The sequence below is a fragment of the Crinia signifera genome, chromosome 7 (genome assembly GCF_055691185.1).
Source record: "Crinia signifera chromosome 7, ASM5569118v1, whole genome shotgun sequence".
NCBI classification, from domain to species: Eukaryota; Metazoa; Chordata; class Amphibia; order Anura; family Myobatrachidae; genus Crinia; species Crinia signifera.
Genome location: NC_139223.1, coordinates 132,681,902 through 132,707,386, shown reverse-complemented (window position 1 = coordinate 132,707,386; position 25,485 = coordinate 132,681,902). Strand labels below are relative to the sequence as shown.

The 25,485-nt window shown below is 45.0% G+C and overlaps 1 protein-coding gene across 1 annotated transcript in view; it reads left to right on the top strand.

The window, feature by feature from the left end:
* Window positions 1–25,485, top strand: part of KIF5C (kinesin family member 5C) — a 75,512-nt gene that overhangs the window by 22,099 nt on the left and 27,928 nt on the right. Inside the window, exons 4-13 of the mRNA XM_083153841.1 lie at window positions 1,601–1,705; window positions 2,085–2,133; window positions 2,711–2,766; window positions 4,314–4,401; window positions 5,985–6,109; window positions 6,457–6,561; window positions 8,325–8,473; window positions 8,550–8,698; window positions 19,138–19,313; window positions 25,078–25,146. Coding sequence (XP_083009967.1) covers window positions 1,601–1,705; window positions 2,085–2,133; window positions 2,711–2,766; window positions 4,314–4,401; window positions 5,985–6,109; window positions 6,457–6,561; window positions 8,325–8,473; window positions 8,550–8,698; window positions 19,138–19,313; window positions 25,078–25,146 — 1,071 coding nt within the window. The remainder of the gene's footprint in view (window positions 1–1,600; window positions 1,706–2,084; window positions 2,134–2,710; window positions 2,767–4,313; window positions 4,402–5,984; window positions 6,110–6,456; window positions 6,562–8,324; window positions 8,474–8,549; window positions 8,699–19,137; window positions 19,314–25,077; window positions 25,147–25,485) is intronic.

Sequence of the window (25,485 nt, the reverse complement as noted above, 5' to 3'; positions counted from 1 at the left end):
CGGTCTATGTGGACTACTGTCAGAGTCGGATTGCCGCCTCTCTCTGAGCACATTACTTGTACTCTCCGTTGGTATGTGTTACAAGCTCAGCAGCATCCCTGACTGCGAACGGAGCTGATATAATAGGAAAACGGCAAGCGGCACAGATTCTGTATGCTCAGAATATGCTGAGCGTTAAATGTTTCTATATATATTAGCGATGTATATGTGACCAAACATATACTTACCCCTGACTCCGGGGAGCACCTCCAGCCTATAAATAAGTTTGAGTTTCCTTTTCTCCATGGAAACCTCCTTAACAACTTAGATTAAACAGGATCTGGATTTCTCTTATAAATATTTACTCCACTTGACAATAAATTGACAAATACTCAAATTAGTGGAGTATCCAGTGCGGAAACCAAACAAAGAAGCTATGTTTTATACGGGTTGACAGCTGTTAGGTGGAGGTGGTGTACCTCACTTAGGAGTCAATCCTATTAATTGCAATGTATCCGCTTATCACTTTATGGTGGCCAGAATACGCACAAAAAGTGCTCACGCCCCATAGGGTACCGAGCAATTTTGAGTGAATTCGGGAAGAAAAAATTAAAAAAAGCCTGCAAAGGGTGTGACATCGGGTGCCATTGCCAGTTTTAAAGCACCATGAAAACGGCACCTCGCACACCCTTTACAGTTAATAGGATTGACCCCTTACAATGGTAAGATGTGTGGGTAAACTCATATTGTTGTTTTTTTATGAGTGACCAATAGTACGTACCTATATTCACGATGTGTGAGACGATGTCGCATTCATAGTGGTATCTTTACTCCATAGAAGCAAAAAGGTGGAAATGACTCTTTTAAGCATAAAAAACCGAGCGGACGCGGAATACGAGCCCGAAGCGTGGCGAGCGGACGTGGATTACTTAACATGTATTCCACGTCCCCTCGCGGGGCTCGCAACGCTTCGGGCTCGTATTCCGCGTCCCCTCGCGGGGTTCGACACGCTTCGGGCTCGGTGGCTCGCTGTGCTCGCCACACTATATAAAATCTACTCCACGCCGACGTGGATAGTGGGGGTAAGAAAAGGTCGGAGGACGCGTACCGTTGATAGTGGGGGGGCATTTAACATACTTATTACCCATCAGGGTGGGTGTACAATCAAAAATCGGGTCTGGGGGGCATTTGGGTGCTTGTACAACTTAAAAATGGGTCCAATCACGTCGCATCGCATTGCATGCGATCGCATCGCATTGCATACCATCATATCGCATGCGACGCGATTTTGTGGTTGTACAATGCCCTACGATGGAAATCGGGGCGCCGTGATAATACACAAGTACCATAATAAATAACACTTCTACCAACATTGTCAATTTTCGCTCATAGAGATGTGTAGGCAAATAGATATTCGACTTGTGTAATACTGTGGGATGTGTGCAGCTGAGCATTACGGCAGCACATCGAGGCAAATTTAATTTCTGCTAAGTTGTCATCTAGATTGGGCTCCTTTACTTCCTAGGGCCCAGGACTCCACAAGTGCTCATGCATTAAGTGTGCCTGTGTCATCACTGGCTGATTCTGTATGAATAAATGTCTGCTTTGTTCTGTCCCCAAGGGGAAGCTGCACGACCCTCAGCTCATGGGAATTATTCCAAGAATTGCTGCAGACATATTTGATCACATTTATTCAATGGATGAAAACCTGGAATTCCATATAAAGGTAATTAAAATGGCTAACTAAATAAGGCAGGTGATTAATTCTCCTCCTGTAAGTAGTCTGTTGTCTTACTGTTTGCACACGGAAAAATCCAAAAAGTGTAGCCTTGTGGTCACTGTGCGATTAAGAGACAATCTGTAGTCAAGATTCAATATGTAAGATTTTGAGTGTTTATCCGCATAAACTGCATTTACCATTATAGTCCGACTATCTGTCTTATAATGTCACAATGCGCCTGGACCCTGATTGCGCCACCACTTAATATCTGAGTCTTTACTGAGAGTAGTTTGAGCAATCTTCAATTCATTTTGTGAAAACATAAAGTGGACAGTGTTTAATGTATTGCTTCTTTTGTTAATATATTAATATTTTCCACTTTCAGGTCTCTTACTTTGAAATTTATTTGGACAAAATACGGGATTTACTGGATGGTAAGTAAACACCTCCTGTGGGAGGTTTTTTTGGGGGGACTGCTGTAGTAGTGCACGTGTTCCTTAGTACCCAGAACCCCCCTGACAGATGATAGAGATGGGAAAGTTATTACGAAACCCCACCCCCTCATGGCAAATTGCCCCAAATGGGGGAGGGATCAGAGCCAATATGATACAATTCCAGTAGAACTGTGTAATTTTGTCCCTGCCCCCTCCCTCCCCAAACTTTGTGTGTTTGTATAGAGAGAAAGAGAGAACCCCCCCTGGAAAATTCCCTTGCTTGCCCCTGTGCTGGTATATTAAACTGTAACCAATTTGATTGCTTGCACTAGACTTTGAAGTGATGATTCCCCCAGTACAGAACATGTAAAATGTCTTCTGGCTATATACGAATGGGAGTTTATTAACAATACTCTATTTAGTGCTAATATGCAATTCTACCTCCTGAACAATCCCATAAAAGTAAGATTATTGTAACAAATGGGAGACTCCAGTGCTTATTGCATCTCTTTCTGTAATAATCAGTACTGGCACTTTGTTCCCATAATTACATTTCCTATCACATTCTTCCCTGCAGTGTCTAAAACAAACCTGGCTGTACATGAAGATAAGAACCGTGTGCCCTATGTGAAGGTGGGACATGTTTTCTCAAATCCCAGTTTAAACTCACTTCTATTTGTCAGCTTGTTTGTAAACATTTTAAAGCTTGCCATACATACACCAGGGTTGCCGACCCTCCCGGAATTCCCGGGAGTCTCCCGAAAATCGGGTCCCCCTCCCGGTCCCCCGGAAGGGTGGGCAACCCTCCCGGAATCTGGGGGACTCCCCTGAGCCCCCCGAATCGCGGCATGTAAATGCCGAAATCCGCGGGTCTCAGAGGAGGGGGCGGAGCTAAAATGGCACAATCGCGTCATTTTAGCCCCGCCCCCTCCATGGATATCAGTCATTTCTACGATTTCCCGTCATGGGGGCGGGGCTTAATGACGTCACCGTCAAGCCCCCGCCCCCCGATCGGGTAAGGAAAGTCTCCTCTCCGGGCTCCTCCCGGAGAGGAGCATTGAAAAGTCGGTAACCCTGACATACACTGATGAGATCCAATGAGGCACACCCTGTCTGCTTATGGTTCATTTTCTGACTCAAGCCTGCAATGTAAATCATGCTTTCTGCTGAATGGTAATGCTAAAGTACAATTGTAGACGTTTTTGTGTTTGGACATATTGGGCCATGCGCATACGCTAGGCCGTCCTGCGATAAAATCCTGCTACTTTTTTTAATCGCTGGCACGTTTGCAAGGTGTTGACAGAAAGATGGCATTTGTTGGTGGTAACTGGCTGTGTTTTGGGAGTGTCAGGGAAGTCATGTAATGTCAGCTACGGCCTTGATCAGCCTGTATCAATTGCAGCCACGGAGTAATGATGCCTACACACGGTGCAATTATTGGGTGCGATTTGCTCTTTGTAGTTCAAATCATCTAGTTAAAATCACAGAGTGTTTCTTTTCCTCTCTCCCGCGTAGTCAATATCGCAAGGCGACATAGTATGTGCATGCAGGTTGTTTTGTGCTACATCACATGCTGTTGTGCTACATACTATTGTAGTGTAGTCAAAATCTGGTGTAGTTCAAATCGCAGTGTGTACAATCCAAATGGCATAACACACAGGGCATGATTCTGGTTCACTTGCAAAAGCAAATTCTTTCTCCAATGAACAAAACCCTGCTGCACTGCAGGGGGGCAGATGTTACATGTGCACAGAGAGTTAGATTTGGGTGTTATTTTGTTTCTGTGCAGGGTGAATCCTGGCTGCTTTATTGTTACGCATTAATATAGATATTAGTTTGAAGTAAAACCATACCCAAATCTAACTCTCTCTGCACATGTTACATCTGCCCCACCTGCAGTGCACATGGTTTCTGTCCTTTGGAAAGAGATATTGCTTTTGTGAATGAACCTGAATCAGGCCCACATCATATAGGCATCATGCAGCTATTTGCAGGCCTGAGATATTTCACAAGTTGTGCTATGTAGTTCGCAGGCAGGACTTCACACTGGCAGTGCAGGATATACCTGAATGATGGGCTTCAAAAATGAGCAGCCATGCTAATAGGTCTGAATCAGGCCCATTGTGTAATTCAGACAAGTGTGACGTATGTGTTTCTCACATGTAATATTTTGAATTTAGGGCTGCACAGAGCGGTTTGTGTCCAGCCCAGAAGAAGTGATGGACGTAATTGATGAGGGAAAGACAAACAGACACGTCGCTGTCACTAGTAAGTCATCTATATTGTTCATTATAAATATATCATTTGACATCTGCCTTCACAGTAACAAGGCTTCCATCTTCATATTTGTATTTCTTACAGTATGGTGACCAGTTGTGAGCTGGGCATGCATCTCAGCCTTGGCACAACCGCCAGCTCTTTATCAGATTTGGTCATACAATTGCCTCTTGTTTATCACTGTATAGGTCCATACACACTGGGTGATTTTGCACAGCGTGTATGGACAGCGATGATGTGAGAATTGCTGTCCTGAAAATCGCTCAGTGCATACACACTGAGCGTTGGCGGCCAGTGATATTCAATGCTCACCGCTCATCACTGGCCCATACACACGGAGCGGCTTTGGAGCACCCATTTCGCATCCACAGTGCAGACTCACCATACTGCAATATGAGCCGCAGGAGTGAATTAGAGGCATGTACATGGCGATGGGATCGCACCAAACACCGCAGGAGCTGACAGTGGCAATCGGCACAGAAACGATGAGTGTGGCTACATCTGTATGATTCTTACCCTGGCCAAAACACACCTGATTTCACACGCAACTATACTTTAGTTCATCCTAGCCTCCTCCTTTCTAATTGCATCCATTAAAGAGTAGTGTATTACAAGCATGGTGCTTCAGAAGTTCTGATAGATCAATAAGACCAGGATTAATCATGGATGGATACAGGAGGGGGGGCGAAGTGGGCGGTCCCCCACCTAGAAAAATAAAGTCTAGCTCTACCCTTGCACTGGGCTGAAGATGTAGGACCTGCTCCGGCCACTGCTGGTGTCCACGGACGGCCGCTAAAGATAGCGGCGGCCGTGGGTGCAGCCTCCTGGTGGCCAGGTGCAGTATAAATGCCTGAAGCCATCTAAGTTTCTAAGCTGCAGACGACGGAGACCTGCGGTCAGCCAGCAAATGTGAATATCCCGGCTGTTCCTGCAGTGGGCTCCTCTGGCGGTCTGAAGCTGTGGGGTGGTGGGGAGCTGCCTGTATTGTGAAGAGCTGGGTCAGCTACTGCTGAGGTGCCCGAGGGGCGGCGAAGAGTCCTCCTGCAGCAATGAAGGTCCCGGGCATCTGGCCACAGCATTGACTTCTGTGCAGCTGAAGGAGGAGGAGGTCACGGGGCATTGAGCAAGAAGCAGGCATGGGGGAGATGCCGGGGAGTGCCAAGGCTTCAGGCCAGCCAGGGCTGAGGTGCGCTCTGTGCTTTAGACAGTTTTGGGGTCCCGCAGCTGCACTACTGCAGACGCCGGTGAAGTTGTCTGTAAGTCAGTGCACAACTAACTTCATTGGATATGCACAATAAATGTATAATGAATAAATAATTTTCACACAGATAAAATAATGCCCCCCCCCTGAAAAAAAAATGTGCCCCAAATTGTCAATTTAAAAAAAAAATCAAATTATGTAAAAATTTGAGAATTAAGTTTTTGTCTAATTTGAGGAGGAAGGACTGGGAAGGGGAGGAGTCAGGATTGGAGGGGGAAGGGTCAAGATTAAACTGTAAACCGCCCCCCCTAGAAGAAAAGTCTAGATCCGCCCCTGGGACTAATACCAACCTGCATACTCTTTTTCTTTGCAGACATGAATGAACACAGCTCCAGAAGTCACAGTATTTTCCTAATTAATATAAAACAAGAAAATGTTGAGACCGAGAAGAAGCTTTGTGGGAAACTGTACCTGGTGGATCTGGCGGGAAGCGAGAAGGTGATATGTCCTTATATCCACAAGCCGCTTCTTTACAGAGAACTGTTAGACAAATCAGATCTACAGTGTCCATTAATCAGTTCATTGGCTGGAGTTTTTTTATTGTTATATTACTTTTAGACCACAAAACCCCCTAGAATCTAGGGCCTAGATATTATAACTAATGCTTTAGTGTGTCTTCTCTTTCTATAAATAAGCGCACATTAACCTTTATGTGACATGGGTGTTAAATTAAACACTTGTTGCACCTTCCCCTTGAGAACTCCAAATATATGTTCATCAATCATAATGTTCTATATACCTTTTAGGAATTACATTACCACTGATGCTTTAACATTATTTGTCAGGTCAGCAAAACCGGAGCTGAGGGAGCAGTTTTGGATGAAGCAAAGAACATCAATAAATCTTTATCTGCACTGGGCAATGTCATCTCTGCTCTGGCCGAGGGAACGGTGAGTATATGGAAAGAGCCATGAGCTAGATTCTGGCCATCGATGTCTCAGGCATAGCACAGTTACCAATTCAAATTTAAGGGTAGGGTGCTATGGGGGGGATAGGTGCTTGGGGGTGGGGAGTGGCGGGGTGGGGGGGGGGGGTGCAGGTGGAGATGCTGCCAGGAGGGGGTGTGTGCAGAGATGCTGCCGGGAGATGAGGAGGGGGGGGTGGGTGCGGGTGTAGATGCTACGGGGAGGGGGGGTGTTGTGCGGGTGGAGATGCTGCCGGGCCTTGGTGGAGCGGGTGAAGATGCTGCCGGGTGGGGGTGCGGACGGAGATATTGCCGGGAGGGGAGGTGGTGTGTGGGTGGAGATGCTGCCGGGACGGTGGGGGGGAGATGGGTGCGGGTGGAGATGCTGCCGGGAAAGGGGGGGGGGGGCGGTGCGGGTGGAGATGCAGCTCCCACACTCTGCGCCTCACCCATGTTCCGGCTGATAAGCGGCTTCCCAGCGCGACCGACTTACCGGGCAGCGGCTGTGGTGGCAGAGGACGCCGCAATCTTCCCCCTTTCACCCGACTCAGGCTGCTGCTGCACACACCGGAAGTGATGCTGTAATCCTGTCCCCATGTGTGTATGGCAGCAGCTCATCTGTCTCCCTCCTCCTGCTGTCAGTCACTCACATCTCTTTCTATATGTATTGTGTGTATTGGGGGGGGGTTTGGGGGTGCGGGTTCACTTTTGCCTCGGACAAGGGGATATGCGGCTTGTGTGTGTATAGCGCTGGGCGGGGGCTGAGTTGACTGTGTAACTCCACCCAGCGTTATACACGCACGATTGACACATCTGGCTAAATATATAAGAGATCTGTTATAAAAAAGTATTTCAGATGTAGGACTATTTGCTCACAAGGGAACCAGTGCAGAGCGGAAGTTTGCATTTCATATGTTGTGTCTCTGCGAGTGTATTATATGCATTTAGTTAAACTGCCACCAGTGGTGCCAGGCTGCGTGGAAGCTGCCCCGCACATTGCAGACCGCTCTGCACACTGAGGGGGTTATTCTGGTTGATTCACTTGGATGCGAATTTGCATCCTTGTGCGTCAACCTAACCCCGCTTTGCGAATGGTGGTACGCTGGCCCACCATTCGCAAGGGGCGTTCCTACGCACCTTCGTTCCTTTACATAAACATCCCTTTGCATCCTGCGGGGTGACACCCACATCATTCGATGGTCGCAAATGATGTGGAACGTGCACACATATGTAAGGTTGCTCTTAGGCAACCTTATATATGCGTGCATGTTCTGAAGGAAATGGGCAGGCAGCTGACATCCGGTGATGTCAGCCGCCTGTCCCCTGCACCCGCATCACGGCCTCATTAGCATGAGAATGCCCAGTGTTTTCATGGGAACGCCAATGAAACGCTGGCCATTCCCATATGCTTATGGAGCCGCCACACACCCCTCTTCACCTCCTGCCCGATATCCTGGGTGCGTGCACCCGGCAAACACTGTCCGCAGTGGGTGCACGAACCCTGCGTATGCACATGCAGAAATGCGCATTCGCATTAATAAAACATTGGTCCCCGTGTGAACGAAGCACTGGTTCGAACGGACCTGAATAAGGTCCTGAGAACAGAGAGAGAGAAAAAAAAATACATACATATAATTATACAATTTGTGCTACTGGTAACAGAATACTGTTCAACAATATAAGCTCTGTGAAGATGTGCAGCTTTTCTTTCAGATCCAACAGCGATCATTCCCTTTATTTGTGTTGTAGAAAACCCACGTCCCATACAGAGACAGTAAAATGACAAGGATACTCCAGGATTCTCTGGGCGGGAACTGCCGGACAACCATTATAATCTGCTGCTCCCCATCCATCTTCAATGAGGCCGAGACAAAGTCCACGCTCATGTTTGGGCAGCGGTACGGCCGTTTCCATACTGTGCCTCAGTGAATCTTGGTTTTCTGTCCTTTTAACCTTTTTTTTTTTTTTCTACAGAGCCAAGACCATTAAGAACACTGTGTGCGTCAATCTGGAGCTCACTGCTGAGGAGTGGAAGAAAAAATATGAGAAGGAGAAAAATAAAAATCAAACACTTAAGAATATTATACAGCATCTTGAGATGGAATTAAACCGATGGAGAGGAGGTAAGTAAATTGCTCTTCAATTTTATTATGTACTGGTTTGAAGATTAAGAGTACACATCCAAACATAGCAATCTGTAGCATTTACCCAGAGCTATTGAGACATTCTCTAACAGTCTAGTCATTTTGGCTGTACACATTACTATTACATTGGAGATGTGTGTTGGGTCATGTCCGTGTTCACAAAGGTTGAAAATAGCTCATTGTCTAAATACATTATAACAATAGGCCTAATACAGATTTGTATGTAAACCCAATGATTTTCTTACAAATCCAATGATATCCTTTAAAAATACCAGCAACCGCTCACAGCTGTTGGATGCAGACTTACTGGACCCCGGTGTCCGTATCCAATGGTCAGTGTGAGTTAAGGTGCGTACACATGGAAAGATTTAGCAAACTATCCAATATCATTAACAATTTCCTCAGAACTCCTGGACAAACAATTTGGTGTCAAATAGTGAACGATTGTACAAACGATAACACATGAACGATTGATCTTTAATGATGGTGGAGGGGAGCCAGTCAATCAGCTTTACCAAATCATTCATCGTGCATACACATGAAACAATTGGTACATATTGCAAAAGATTGGTCTATGGTCTTTCTGCATGCATGAAAGACCATAGACCAGGGCCGGCGCCACCACTAGGCAAATCTAGGCATTTGCCTAGGGCGCCAGCCACTGGAGGGCGGCACTTCGCCTCTCGCATGGAGGCTGCAGGGGTGTCCGTGGCGGGTACCTGCGGCACTGTGTGATCTGGCGGCGGGGTCCCTGCAGTGATCCACACTATCCGGCAGCCAGGCGGCGGCGCGGGAAGCGCTGCTGGGTTTGAAAACATTCTGCATGCCAATCAGCGTGCGGCGAGTTTTCAAACCCATCAGCGCTTCCCGCGCCGCCGCCTGGCTGCCGGATTGCGCGCATCACTGCAGGGACCCCGCCGCCAGATCACAAAGCGCCGCAGGTACCCCCCCCCCGTAGGCACCGGGGCGCCCCACCCCCCCTTGCCTGGGGCGCCCCACCCCCCCTTGCCTGGGGCGCTCCGGTGCCTTGCACCGGCCATAGACCTCTATCAACGACCGGTGGCTACGCGCATCGGCATCAATATTGTTCATACACACGGAATGATTTGAGCGATTGGTCGTTTTGATCGGTCGGGAATGCCCAGATCATTTGCCAAATCTATCCGTGTGTATGCACCTTTTGTCTAAATTTACACAGGCTGTCCAGTGTTGAAAAACATTGGGACTGGTGCTTAAAAACATCCCGACGCAATAGTATGCCACAGGCATAATATGGGATAGATTTAGTAGGAAACCTGGGCCCATACCCTCCCCTCTTACCAGGGGCGCCGATTTACGATTTTTCTGGTGGGTGCTCCCTCCCAGACTATCATCCCCCCCCCCCCCCCCCCCCAGACTACCGCTACTAGTTCCCATCCGCCACAGGGTCCCCTGCTGCTGACCACATATCCGCTGCTGGGATCCCGCTGCCGTGGCCCGTGCCGTGGGTGCTCCTCACTTTCCATGGGTGCTCCTCACTTTCCGTGGGTGCTCCTCACTTTTTCCGTGGGTGCTCGGGCCCCGGAGCACCCACGGTTTCGGCGCCTATGCCTCTTACCCCCATTTTGAAGCATCCACAACCCCCTTTACATTGTGCTAGTTTATTTAGCATAATATTTGGGGAAATTTGCCAAGGTTCCATTTTGGGAGTTTAGGGATTAACATTTTCTCCCTCACTTTCAGATTATGGGATTTATTACTCAAGTCCACTGTCCTTATTCCTTTATCACCTTATTTACTGTTTTTGTGTAACATTAGGACTCTGCGGGCCCCTGGAGCTTGCCTGGCCCACCATTGTTGTATAATATTAAGGTGGCTATCAAAGAGAAGTCTTACCACCTTTATAACTTTTGATAGAAGTGTCCCATGACCTTTCATATTAGGGATGTGCAATGGCCACTTTTCGCATTTTGGGTTCTGATTACCTTCAGGTTTTGGATTCTACTGGGTTTTGGCAAAACACCCCCTCAACGTTTTGGGTTTTGATTTAAAAAAAAAAAAAAAAAAACATAAAAAACACTAAAATCACAGAAATTATTTATTTTTTTGCTCCTACGCTATTATTAACCTCAATAGCATCCATTTTTGGCCAAAAGGTTGCACCGAAGTAGCTGGATAACTATGATAAACGACACAAGTGGGCTGCACAAACACTAGACCGATACGGCACACTTAATAGCACCCCATGACTGATATGGCACACTTAGGGCCTTATTTTGGTTCACACTTTCTGACAAAATCCTTCTTAGATGGACAAAACCATGTGCACTGCAGGGGGGCAGATGTAAAATGTGCAGAGACAATTAGATTTGGGTGAGTTATTTTGTTTCTGAAGGGAAAATACTGGCTGATTTATTTTTACACTGCAATATAGATCTCACTTTGAAGTAAAACCCCACCCAAATCTAATTCTCTCTGCACAAGTTACATCTGCCCCACCTGCAGTGCACATGGTTTTGCCCATCTAAGAAGGATTTTGTCAGAAAGAGTGAACTAAAATAAGGCCCTTAGTATCACCCCTGAACTGATACGGCACACCTGGACTAATAAAGCACACTTGGCAGCACCCCATGAATTATACGGCAGACTTGGTTTACCCCAGGAATTATACATGACAGATGGTGGCACCCCTGACCTAATACAGCATACATGACGGCACACATGGTATTATACGGCACAGATGGCGGAACCCCTGGACTGACACAGCACACATGGAATTATACAGCACACATAGGGGGTTATTCTGGTTCGGGCGGTTGGGCCGTACGCGTACGTTCCAGGGATTTTTTTTTGATCTGCGCATGCGTACCTTTCGCAATGCGCAGGCGCGACGACTCCACAATGCTCACGGACGGGTCTTTCCGTGCGAAAAAACCTGTGGGCGGCATATGAACGTGTTGAGGGGAGCGGCCGAAATAATGAGGGAAACTGGGCGTAAACATGGGCGTACACAGGGGTGTGCACAAAAAATGTACGGTGCTACTACCGCTCGATCGGCGAAAGCACCGTGCATTTCGGACACAAAACAGGCGGCCGCCACCGCCACCTCCAGACCACCCCTACATATACCGCATGAGAGCGGACGCCTGGGTCTGCTAATTAATGCTGATTACTACTCAAACACATACACCTGAATGTAATAAGCAATGCTGCAGTCTATTAAGTCCAAACCATTATTTCACTACCTGCAAGCCACACACAGCACTCAAACACATTGGAAGCATATCTTTCTACACTTCTCTACATGTAAAGGTTTGTTTAATTTAAGGTAAGAATCATTTTAAGACCTGCTTATATATGCCACGGTAGTTATTTTGTAACCATTTATACACATTCAGTAAGTGTTTTCATATACTTTAACAGCAGCACACTCAATCTACACAAGTCGACATGTGTCAACCTTTTCACTCTTATACAAACATAGTTTTTTTTTAATTATGATAAAAATACATAAAACACATCTAACAGCTACAAGGATGTTTCAGCAATGTTTTAAGGCCATGGCCACTATTTAGTTAAAATGTATTTTTATTAGGCTGTTCATTAAGGTAGACAATTGAGGTAATAGAAAACAATAATTGATGAACAATTAGAATAATTCATTTAATTGGCTTAATCATAGTTGAAAGGCTAGATTAACAGGGCCATATATGTGAAGGGTATGCCAGCGTGCACGGACGTACGCTCACTCTCACGATCGGTGACATACGCTGAGTTTTCCATTGAAAACAGGCGAGACCCGTCCGTGCAAGGTGGCGAACGCTCAGATAGCCGTAAGATGTCGGTGTGAAAACGGACGAGAGCCGTCCGTATACGGTGGCGTACGATCTGTTGTACGCCAGTTGTCAGTGTCCAGGAGGAGATCCGTCCGTGTACGGTGGCGTACGCTCAATTGTACGCCACTCCCCTTTGTCGGTGTTTGTGACCGTTTGTATGCGGATGTTTTGTGGGTGGACTTTCGCTCAACGTCCGCGTACGGGAAACGTACGGTGATACGGAACGTACGCACGTTTGGCCGACCGAACCAGAATAAGGTCCATAGTGACACTCCTGCAGTAAAAAGAGTTACTCTTTTAATAAAAAAATGGCAGCAGCCCTGGATTGATACAGCAGACTTAGCAGCGCCCCAGAAATTATACAGCACACTTGGCTCACCCCTGGACTGATACGGCACACTTAGCATCACCCCTGAACTAATACAGCACACTTAGCAGCACCCCATGAATTATGAAGCAGACTTTGCAGCAAACCATGAATTATATGACACACTTGGCTCACCCCAGGAATTATGCATCACACATGCGGGCACCCCTGACCTGATACAGCACACATGGAATTATACGGCACAGATGGCGGCATACCTGGACTGATACGGCACACATGGCGACAGACATGGAATTATACGGCAGACATGGCGACATTCCTGTAGTAGAAAAAGAAAAACTTTCATTCTTTTAATACAGCACACTTAACAGCCCTTGCAGTAAAAAAACAAAACAAAAAAAACACTTTTTTTTTCTTTTCATTAAAAAAAGGGCAACTCCCTTGGTCTAATATGGGACACATGGGGGCACACCTGTAATAATACGGCACAGATGCGAGCACCCCTGGACTGATACGGGACACATGGGGGCACACCTGGAATTATATGGCACAGATGCGGGCACCCCCGGACTGATACAGGACACATGTGGGCACCCCTGGACTGTGACGGACACATGGGGCACCCATGGTATTTTATGGCACACAAGCGGGCACCCCTGGACTGACACGGGACACATGGGGGCACCCATGGTACTATACAGCACACAAGGGAGCACCCCTTGACTGATACGGGACACATGGGGACACCCAAGGAATTATACGGCACACACCTGGACTGATACGGGACACATGCGGGCACCCGTGGACTGATAAGGAACACATGTGGGCACCCCTGGACAGATACAGCACACATGTGGGCCCCCCTGGACTGATACAGCACACATGTGGGCACCCTGGACTTATCCTAATAATACACTGGCAGCAGTAATTAAAAAAATATATATATTTTGTTTTGCTTTAAAAAATATATATTTTATTAAAATAATGCAACCCCCTCTGTAGCAGTCCCTTCTATGCTTAAATCACCCCCCTCAGCCCCCCTCCCTGCAGGATTCCCTCCCCTCCTCAGCAGACAGCATGGACACATCCGTGCTGTCTGAAATCACCAGCGTCTTTGAAAATGGCGCTGAGCGCCGGGAAGTATATATCTTGCGGTCTCGCGAGAATCCGACAGCGGGAAGATGACGTTCTGCCTCGTTTTGGACTCGAAAAATGGCGGGGACCCATCAAAGTTTTGGGGGGTTGGGATCTCTAGGATCCGAACCCGCTCATCCCTATTTCATATATATGGATTCTAATATCTTATTGATATATTATGAAAATAATACGTTCTGGCAATTTTATAATAGCTACAGCATTGTCTCTCATATGTTTTTACTAGAATACTGATTGATGCGCATTGTTTATTTTATTTTTTTCTATTTAATAATTGTTTGGCAACCTTTCTAACAGCTGCTTGGTTCTTCTATACAATTAATTCATCTAGGGCCTAGGGTGTGATTTTTGGTTATACTTGTTGGTACTTGCCAAACCTCACACCGTCTTTTCCCATATATAAGACCTATATTGATGTCAATGTGGGCAGAGGCAAAGCTGTCTTAACAGCACTCTAGGCCCTGGGCAAAACAGTCCTTACATAACTTTCCACAGGATCCAATTCTAAAAAGTCATAACGTGCCCCGCCTGCAGTTCTCTGCCATCTCTTCACATTTATTATTTATTTATTTAAATGCTTCCATATGGTGAATAGCTGTCAGCACTCATGATTGGTGGATAACCCTAGCTATCCACCACTCAGCTCACTGTCTGCCTGCATACTGGGAGGCAGGTAGAGAGTGCTGCCTAGCTGCTTTGATTGTGTAACCAACACCTGCCCTTGCTCCTAGAATTGTGGGGCAGCTTCTCGGTGTGCCTATGTGTTAAGATATCCCTGGGCAGAGAGGCACATTTTTCGTACATGTGGTGGTAGTGTTCAGCCAATTTAACATTTTTGGGATGATGTTTTGTTTTGCTTATTTGTTACTACACATCCCATTTCTCCGGTCATTAAAGCTTTGGATACACTAATTTATTGTATTTGTATTAGATGGCTAAGGACTGGAAGAAACACTCAAATTGGCCCTAATTAGTGAGATTTAGATTTTTCCAGATGCAATTGAAAAGTGATGATCAGGATTTTGACATGTCAAATGTTAACAGTTGGAACGTGATTTGCAGTGCCAATGTGAGATATCTTTATCCTGCCATAGCTTAAACCGTAGTCTAACCTTAACCCTAAACTTTTATTATAAAAAAATGGGCTTTCGAAATTCTGTTGTTGACATTCTGTCACGAGAGAGAGAGACTTGAGACTTGATAATCCGGCACTCGGATGCTGTAACACAGCTGCTCCTGGTGACCTTGCCAACCAACAGAAATACACAGTAGTAGGCTCTGACAGAGCTGGGGCCGGCACCCACAGAGACTGGGTAACAATCATTATCATTATGATTCTGAGGTTTGATGTCGTGACGAAAGAGGTAATAAAAACCTCAGAAACATTGACCACACCATGGTGTCGCTTCTAATGATTGTTATCGAGTCTCTGTGAGTGCCGGCCGCAGCTCTGTCAGAGCCTAATATATATATATATATATATATATATATATATATATATATATATATATATATATATATTACACACACGTGTGCATGTATAATACAAGAAGGAGTAGAGCACTCACCAGTCTTCAAGATACTTAAAACAGCAGTTTTTATAGCTGCTTTTTAAAGTACTGAACAAAAATGTATGATACTAAAAGTATAAAATCAGTATGTCACATGTGCATGGCCCACTGTAATACAATACAGTGAAACCCTGCATTGAATAATGTTTAGAGCTCTTTGTTAAGAAGTTGTTTTTTTTAGTCCACGGGTCAGGGCTCAGCAGTGCAAAGTCCAGCACCAAAATTATGAATCTAAGATGCCCTGCCTATCCCTAATCTCACCTAGGGTCAGATGCACTAAGCTTCAAAGGCGATCAAATGGAGAGTGATAAACAGCCAGCCAATCAGTTCCTGCCTGACATGTCACAAGCTGTGTTAGAAAAATGTCAGGCAGTAGCTGATTGGCTGGCTGTTTATCACTCTCCATTTTATCACTTTTGAAACTTAGTGCATCTGGCCCCTAGTTCCTCTGGCCTCTGCAGCAAGTGACGCCAGCGTTTCAGTCCCTCAGTGGACCTTATTCATGGCACAACATCCTCCACCAAGAGACAACAGTGAATGACCTAACTTCCAAGTATCTGCCTTAACCCTTTGAAATTCCAACGCTAAAGAATGCCAGCGCCGCTCTCAGCGACTGTTCTCTTAGTATAAATAAATACAACTACAGCCAAGTCAATTGATTGAAGTTTAGTTAAATATTGCACCCAAAAAAAGAACAGTCGCTGTGAGTGCCACTGGCATTCTTTAGCGGATATTTTGAGGATCACTCACAGTGACGTTGGTGCTCAAAGGGTTTAAGAAAAAGGTTTTCACACCTATTTTGACAAATTCCCTTGGCACTCAAAGGGTTAAATTGCTCACAGAATATATCTCCATTGAAAACACTTAGTAGGGTTTCAAAACAAATATTTTATTGCTATTTGCTGTGGGTTTCTGAACTGTTACACCTTGTTGCCATTATTCATAATTCTGTCATCTTATATTTTGTCAACTGCTGATGCTTTTTTTGTAATAGTAGTAGTTTGTTTATTTATAAGGCGCCACAAAGTGTCCGCAGCGCCGTACATAGCAAACAAAAAACAAATGACAAGGTAACGTACAGGGTGCGTTGATAAAATACAGCATAAATAGGGGTATAGCTGGTAGAACTAAAATCTGCATCAGTTCTGAAGTAGGTGTCGAAATTGTCAAGGAGACTGAAGATGAAGTAGAGGAAGGGAAGAACAGGGCAGGAGCACTGGTGAGGTAAAGAGGTAGGGTGAGTATGTGAGGAAGGAGGGCCCTACTCGTAAGAGTTAACAGACTAAAAGGAGGTGGGTGGACGAACGAAAAACAATAGGATAAGTAGAAACGGATGGGAACAGATGGAGGGGTAGGGTAGGCAGGATAATACAGACTGCACCCAAAATCAAATCATTAACAATAATGCTGAAAATTATAGTAAAAATGTAACTATCTCTTATTTACTCGGTGTACAAAATATTATACTATAGACAAGAAGATAACTAGAATTTTATAAATAATTAGTCTATAAAGTAATTATCCAGGGGAAGGGATTATAGCAATAACTATTGTTGTGTGATATAGATCTTTCATATGACTAAATAACATCTTCATGTCGGGCTCCCTTTAAACCATTAATAGCTCAGCGTGCTGTGTTGTTTTCCTGCTTTTAGACCTTTAGGTCCCCGGGGTCTTGCTGGCTGCTCAGCAGTGACTGGATATGTGATTAGTGCTGTGACGTTACCATGGCGACACTAGCAGGCCCTCTTGGCTTATATAATTTACAAATGTGATTACAGGTTCAATTGCGGCTTTAGCACATAGTGCAGGAGTTCCTTAATTAACAAAATTCAATTTCCCTGACACAGTTGCCTGAGCAGTCTGTGACTGTGCCTGCAACATCTTAATGAACCTCAGGCAGCTATTGGCTGCCTCTCATTTGCATTCATTTTGCATGTTACTCAGAATTTACAGTGCATTCAATGTCAAGCTTTCTTGGCTTTTAAGTCGGCATGTAACAAAATATCTAACTGTAAACACTTCAGTTTCTTTTAAATCATTTTATCACACAGAGCTAACTTGTCTGTGCTTGTAGGAGCGATCATGCACTAAACAAAGGGGCAGGGGATGGCACAACATCGCGTTTGTACTTCAGGACTATGGTTACATAACTTTTAGCAACTGACAGATTTCCTGCATTGTTGTCTGCTGTGTGTTGTGTAGGGTATACACCAGAACGATCATGATCGTGAGCAGATCGTGAGACGCCCATACGATGCTCACTCGATCTGTTGGAGCACACGATCTGCATACGATCTGATCAAGATCTGTACACAGTTGAAGGGATTGTTTTCAAATCCTGACCGCAGCAGGTAGGATCTGCAAAACGTCCAAACGACCAGCGGGGACGTGTTTCGGAGCAGAATTGGAACTAAAACATGGCAAACATTCCCAATTTACATACAATCGGTTGAGATTGTATCGAAATTGAGGGAATTGAGGCCAAAGTGTTTTGGTGTGTACCCAGCATTAGATATGCAAGTGTCATAGACGGGTGAGCCTTATATAAATGCTGATAACTGGATTTTTGCATTGAGACACCACGTTTTTTGGGTGATTACGGTCAGGCACCAGAGCACCTCAGACAGGGGGAAGGGGGGGGGGGTGGCGGCGGCGGCGGCGCTCCGCTGGGGTGTGATGCGGCGGTATGCTACGGGGAGGGTGTGTGTCTTCATAGGTATAAGGAGTATGCAAACAGTGCCTGATCTATTCACAGTAGGTGCTCAATGCACCTTGGAATCAGGCCCTGAAAGTGTATCAACTAAGGAGGGATGTTCTAAGCCTTGTAAAGAAATAAAGGACCTTATTCATGTCCGTTCGCAGCTAGCCTGTGTTCGCACAGGGACATATGATTTGTTAGTGCGCATGCGCATTTCTGCGATGGTCGGTGACCATTGAAAGATGTTGGAGGTTCCCCCTGCCCTGCTGTGTAACATCCATTCGCAAGCCCCTGCGAGTGAGTCGCCCTTGTGAATGGGTGGCAGCAGCCAACCATTTGCAAGGGGGGGTTTGGTGGACTCGCAAGACTGCGAAGCTGCAGAATCAATCAGAATAACCCCCAAAGTACTGTCACATCAAAAGCTGTGTTTTTTAATGACAGTTGGGGGCCTGTTAATTATTCATGGAGATATTATGCCAGTGCAGTGCAGACCACACATGTACTTCATATATTTTATTGTGTAAGGACAATAGTGGAAAAAATACCTGTCCAAAAGGTTTCTATGGGCATTTTCTAGTTCCCTTTATAGGCTACGCGTTAATAAGGCTCCATCTTTCTCACCAGCTTTGGGCGCCGTAAGCTCTACGGGAAGTGGGATCTAGATAAAGCGCAGGGTTATGTGCCAGGGGTGACCGGGCATAGGTATTCTTTTAGAGAGATGACCATGATCACAGCTTGATAGAATGCTGATTCACTCTGCTTTGGTATTAGGACATGGTATCTTTGTGATATCACTGTACGTGTCCGTGCTACATATATGTTAATCGGGAATGCATTTTATATCATAGGTGAAGCTGTGCCGCTAGATGAGCAAATCAGTGCAAAGGATCAAAAGACCCTGGAGCCATGTGATAACACACCGGTGATTGATAATCTGCCCCTGGCAGTGGCCAGCATCTCATCTGAGGAAAAGAAGAAATACGATGAAGATATTGTGTGTTTGTACCGACAGCTCGATGATAAGGTTGGATCAAACTTCTACTTAGTGTTATGTTTGTTCTGGATGATTGTGGTATTTCATTTAGTAACACATCCAGTAGAGAAATAATACATTATTATTACTACGGTCATTTTAGTAACTACTGATCAGACGAACGTTTGAAATTGAATTACCGTAAAAGGACAAACCAAACTCTGGTCTCCGTTGGTATTCCTCCCATTTTTTTTATACTACTCCTAAAGTAAGTACACGGAGGCAGTGTCATCACTAGCTGGGGGAGATACAATGAAGTTCCGGCTCTTCTGCCATGACTGGAGTCTGGTGCTGCAGTGTGGTATGTCCCCGGCAGCAGCCAGCATCTCCAGGTAAGCTGGATATGCCAGAGAGATGGAAATGGGGTCCCTGAAGGCCATGTCTGCCTTTCAATTAGGCCATGCCCCCTTTTCAGATGGCGTGCCTTGGGCACAGCAGTGGTGTAATTATTTATTTATATGGTGCCACAAAGGTTTCGCAGTGCATAACAATGCATAAATGAGCGAAAATAACAAATTACAGTACAATTCAATTTAGGACAAGTACATGGTAAATAAATATAGTTGCATTAGGGAACAGGACACTGAGGGTGGCAGATAGATATAGATATATATATATATATATATATATATATGTGTGACACAGAATTGGTAGATGTGAGCATTAACAGACGGTTAGGATGAGAGATGGCTGGGTTTAATGAAGAAGTGGGTCTTGAAAGCTCTGTTAAAGGTTTGAAGGGAGGTAGAGAGTCTGATAGGGAGGAGTAGAGAATTTCAGAGATAAGGAGCACAATGGGCAAAATCTTGGTGTCAGGAATGGGAAGAAGTAACCAGTAGGCAGGAAAGGTGACAATCATTTGTGAGGGTGGATAAGGTCAGATATGTTGGCTTGGGAGGAACGGGTGATGGCTTTGTAAGTGAGTGTGAGGAGCTGGAATTAAATTTTGAAGGGAAAGGGCAGGCTGTGTATGGCTTGTAAGAGAGGGGAAGTGGACATAGTATGTTTGGAGAGGAAGATGAGCCAGGCAGCAGCATAGAGGATAGATCGGAGTAGAGACATGTTTTTCAGGGAGGCCAGAAAGCAGGAGCTATACAGTAGTCCAATCTGGAGATGACTAGTGAGTTGATGAGGGTCTTTGTAGCATCCTGGGCAAGAAAGGGTCTGATCCTGGAAATTTTTTTGAGGTGGAACGACAGGACTGTAAGAGGTATTGAATGGGTGGTTTAAAGGAGAGGGAGGCTAGAGAAGGGGCTAGAGGAGATAGTAGTTCCATCAATAGATAGTCAAATTGTGGGAGGTGAGGTTATGTGGGAGTCTGGGAAAAGGATCAGCCCAGTCTTAGACATGTTAAGTTTAACAAAGCTCTGAGACATCCAAGATGAGCGGAAAGACATTTGGAAATACGAGTGAGGAGAGAGGGAGAGAGATTAGAATAGACAAATTTAAGTATTAGAGCTGATATTGGAAGTCGAATGAGTGAATGATCTCACCTAGGGACTAATTGTCTCCCTCTCATTTGGCATGCTCCCATTTCCATCCCTTTGGAGGCATGCCGAATGCCCTGTGAGCTGCTGTCCATGCCCACAGCGCTGCTTACTGAGCACTTAAACGCCGCCCGCCAGGCGAAGGACAATACGCCCCCTTGGTGCCGAGCAAATGCCCGCAGCAGTGTGGATGTGTTCGCTCACACATCCATGTGGGCCGCACTATCGTTCCAAGGTACGAATATGCCGGGGAGCGAATCTACCTGAATCAGGCCCTATGTATTCTGCCTTTTTGCCTTCACTAGGTCTGATCACATAAAGGATGGCAGTCTGGCAGGCTAGGGAACTGTCACTCTGGTCCTACATCTTCAGGGTCTTTGGACCAACTCAGGATGGTCAGGTATTTCCTGGTTTACGTTCAACAGGTATAGATGACCAGTTTGGATGCTGTCAGATAACGCCATATTGTATACATTTTTGTTGGGGCCATCAATGTCCTTTGTTGATTGCAGAACTTGAAGGAACTACAGATTTGGGGCTTTGATTTTAGAGACTTACGTAATAGCAAGCCATTATTACAGATAATTATAGCTGCAGTTAAAATATAATTGTGTTTTTACCACACTTTTATTAATTATTGTTCACTGCAAATCTGTTTGGTGAAGGCACAGAAAGCTGTTCTCCTGCTTTCCGTGTTTCTGTAGTTATCACATATAATTATAGTTGGTAGAACTGCTAATTAGATATGTGCTGGTACAGCTTTCTTATTAAGGGACCTTGCGCCCTGCTGGATGTGCCAACAAACGGTTACTTTGTATATAATTCTGAGGTTGTAATTTAGAACTTTGCAGTTGGTGGAACATTTCAAAGATTTATTTTTACTGCAGCAACTGAATATTAAAGTGTTCTCTCTAACTGTGCGCCAGTATAGCTGTTTTATTCCCAAAGCTGCCATCTGTCTAGTGCCTTGGCTTTTTTTTCTTGCAAAGACTACAAGTCTTCACAATTACAATATTCAATTTTAAAGTCACATGACCAATTAGTGGATCAATTAATCCCACACAGACCGCTGTAATGGCAGTCAATTTCTCATCCCCATTTGTTTCTCTTTAATGATTTTTATATTATTAAGTAGGGTGAGAGCGACCTTTGTGTTTATTCTTTGTTTCCTATGTCACAATCTATAAACAGGGCAATATTTTCGATAGAGGCTGAATTTAGCATAGAAGGCTGGTTTTATGGGGAAGGAGCAGGATCCTCCTACAGCACAAAGTAGTAATTCTAAACATCTGGCAAACTACTACACAAAAATTGCAGTGTCACATGCACCTCTGAAATAAAATGGAGTAAAGTCAGTGACGTAACTAGAAATTTTGCTCCCCCCTGCCAAAATAAATTCTGCCCCCCCCCCCCCTTTATTTTTGGTAAAACAAACAGGACTGACTCTTGGTAATTCAGTTCCCAGCGCGACCTGTAGAAATCTCCCCTCATAAACTTAAAAAAACCCCACAAATAATTAATAAAGAAAATAAAGAACCTATAGAGTGCCCATTCCAAAAAGGGAGAGTAGCAATGCTTAGTACAAGATGCCACACACCATAATGCCCTTTACACAACATGCCACACACCGTAATGGCCCAGTACTCCTGCTTATACATATGACACCTACAGTAGCGTCCTTTACACAATGCACTTCATACAATGCCCCCAGTAGTGCCTCTCACTGGTCTGAGTAGGCCACATAGTCCTCTAGGCCATAAATGCGACATACATGAATGCAGTATCTCAGCACAGCAAGATGTCACGTGAAAGAGAAAGCTCATCCTATTTAAATTAAGCTGACTTTTGTCTTTTATGAGTGCAATGGTGACATCAACTCTTCTCCTAGTAAAGCATGAAGGTATGAAAGTGGCCATTCCTGCATTGCCTTATTGCTTGCTAGAACCCAAATAATATGCAAAAAAGCACAAGAAAGGGGGGATTGGGTTTAGGTACTAGTGATTTAGGGTTAGGCTGTGGAGGGAGATTTGGGGACATGCAAGGCAGGGGTTATGATCAGGCTTTGGGGCTTCGGAGGTTAGGTTTATACACCGCCCAGTATATTAAGATTCACACGCAGCACAACAAACAATGGGGTAATTTTACGAAGACGTGAGTTATATTGAAGATAGAATGTTGCCCATAGCAACCAATCAGATTCTAGCTTTTATCTTGTAGAATGTGCTAAATAAATAAATAGATAGTAGAACCTGTTTGGTTGCAATGGACATCATCTATAGCACGCCCATCTTAGTAAATGTACCACCATGTGTGCCCAGGTCGCGTGGGTGCATCCGTATGTGCTGGATTGCATGAATACTTTGGATGAGCTTATTCTTTTGGGACTATATTTATATAAATAAATATATCTGATATATATAGATATAGAGATGATATATATCAGAAATCTTCAGAGATCCTCACACTTAGTATATTTAAACAAATAAAATAAAGGGAAAAAACAGCCCCCATGTACTGTACTGTACACACACACACACACACACACACACACACACACACACACACACACACACACACACACACACACACAGCAAATAAATACACAAATGATTGCCACACTGACATTCCACATATACAGTATACATATTTGCCCCTACTAAAGCAATTACCTGTACTCTAAAAGTGAAGAGCCTTGCAGGACTCGGAGGCTGGGCTGATGCTGGCTGGGAGGAGACGAGTCAGTGCTGCAGAAGGGAGGTCAGGGGACAGGAAGGGAAGAATTTGTATATGAGCTCCGCTCATTGGTGGCAGGTCCCGGGGGAGGGGCTGGCTCCATAATCACGACCCAGCAGCTGTGTAACTCAGGAAGCTGCCTGTGACACACTGACACTGCCTCAACTGCTCCAGCCCTGAACCTCTACATCTGAGGACATGTTGGGGCTGCGGGGCAGGTGTCAGACGTTCAGAGCAGCCAGGAGAGCACTCATCATTCCTCCCGGCCGTCCCTTGCCCAGCCCGCACTGACTGCCTGTGTATAGCAGTCAGCCACTCACCCAGCCAGTAAAGGAAAGCCACAGGGAGCCCGGAATAGATAGCAACGCCAGCGCAGCGTGTAAGGTGGGTGGGCAGCGGGCAGGGTGGAAGGGGAGCGCTCTCTGGCTGTCTGTGTGAGGACGCTCAGTGACCCTGTCACTGTGTCCTCACACAGCCAGAGGCGGAGAAGTGGCTGCTGCAGCTCTCTTGCTGCTGGCTCTGTTAGAGCGTGAATCTGCGCCCCCGGGGCGCCTGCCCCCCCCGCCATCGCTGGGGCTGCGGAGCCTTAGATACGCCACTGTATGCAGTCATAATGTCGAAATTCTGAATGTTTACACTGTCAGAATACTAGGGGGCAAGGGGTTAGGTCTAGGAGTTAGGGTTAAGGATATACTTACCACACCAACCCATATTTCACACGATGGGAGAAATTTACTAAAATGCTATGGGCAACCAATCAGAATCTACTTCCTATTTGTTAACCCTCTAGAAAATAATAAACTCAGGAAATCTGATTGATTTCCCATAGCAACATCTCATGTGAAATAGAACTTCCATCTTAATAAATTTCCCCCTGTAAGCATGTCTATATTTCATCAGTGTCAGTATGCCGAATTTAGCCATGAGGAACATTCTGATATGTGCACTGTACACAAAAAGACCACGTTGACATTCTTATATATCAGTCCCATAAAATGGAATTCATACCGCAACCATTCTCTTGTGCTATATCACAGTGCACACTGTAACACCATATATATATATATATATATATATACTTTCACATTCATAGGTGGCAATAATTGTGGGTGGTTTCCATTTGCAGCAAAATTGCCAATATTTGGGTACTGTATTTTATTGCTATGTGCACACAGCCACGCAACCCTGAGATGTATATAAGACACAGAATTAATTGATTTTAAGTAACTTTTTACAGTTTATTCTTTTGTTTACTCAATCCTGCAATGATCGTGCATGTTGAGAACATAATATGTTTTGTACATCCATTCTGTATTGTTATACGTTTTCAGCTATCACATTCTAATGCATTGTGTGTTAAATAGTTTCTAGGGTTTTTTATATATTAAAATAGTAAATGGTTGCTCACCCTATAATACTATGGTCATGCCAGTTATAGCAGATGGCCAACAAATCCTCTGATCTAAGCGCTGCTCACAATGTGATAGCTGACTAATATTCTGCCATTTATAGAACTCTCCTTTTTGTATTAATAGGATGATGAAATCAATCAACAAAGCCAGTTTGCTGAAAAGCTGAAACAGCAAATGCTCGATCAAGAAGAGGTAAATGTGGTTGTATGCGCAGGACAGTCCCTGTATTTATGAAACACTGCTCTCATCCCAACTGTTGTAAAGTTTTTGATTTCATGATAAATTAACAAATTGGTTTACAAAATATATATACAGGTCGGGTCTCCCTTACCCGTGTATTCCAAAAACCGAAATATTCAGAAAACCGTGGTTTTGCAGAATATTTCGTTTAGGGTTTTTTCTGTCCCCCCCCGCCCCCCAACCCATTTTCTTTCATACATACCTTATCCCCTGTTGTCCACAGCGGCCTCTTCAGCAGCATCTCCGGTCCCAGGGGTGCTTTAAGCAAATGCGCCTGTGCAATGCACCCCT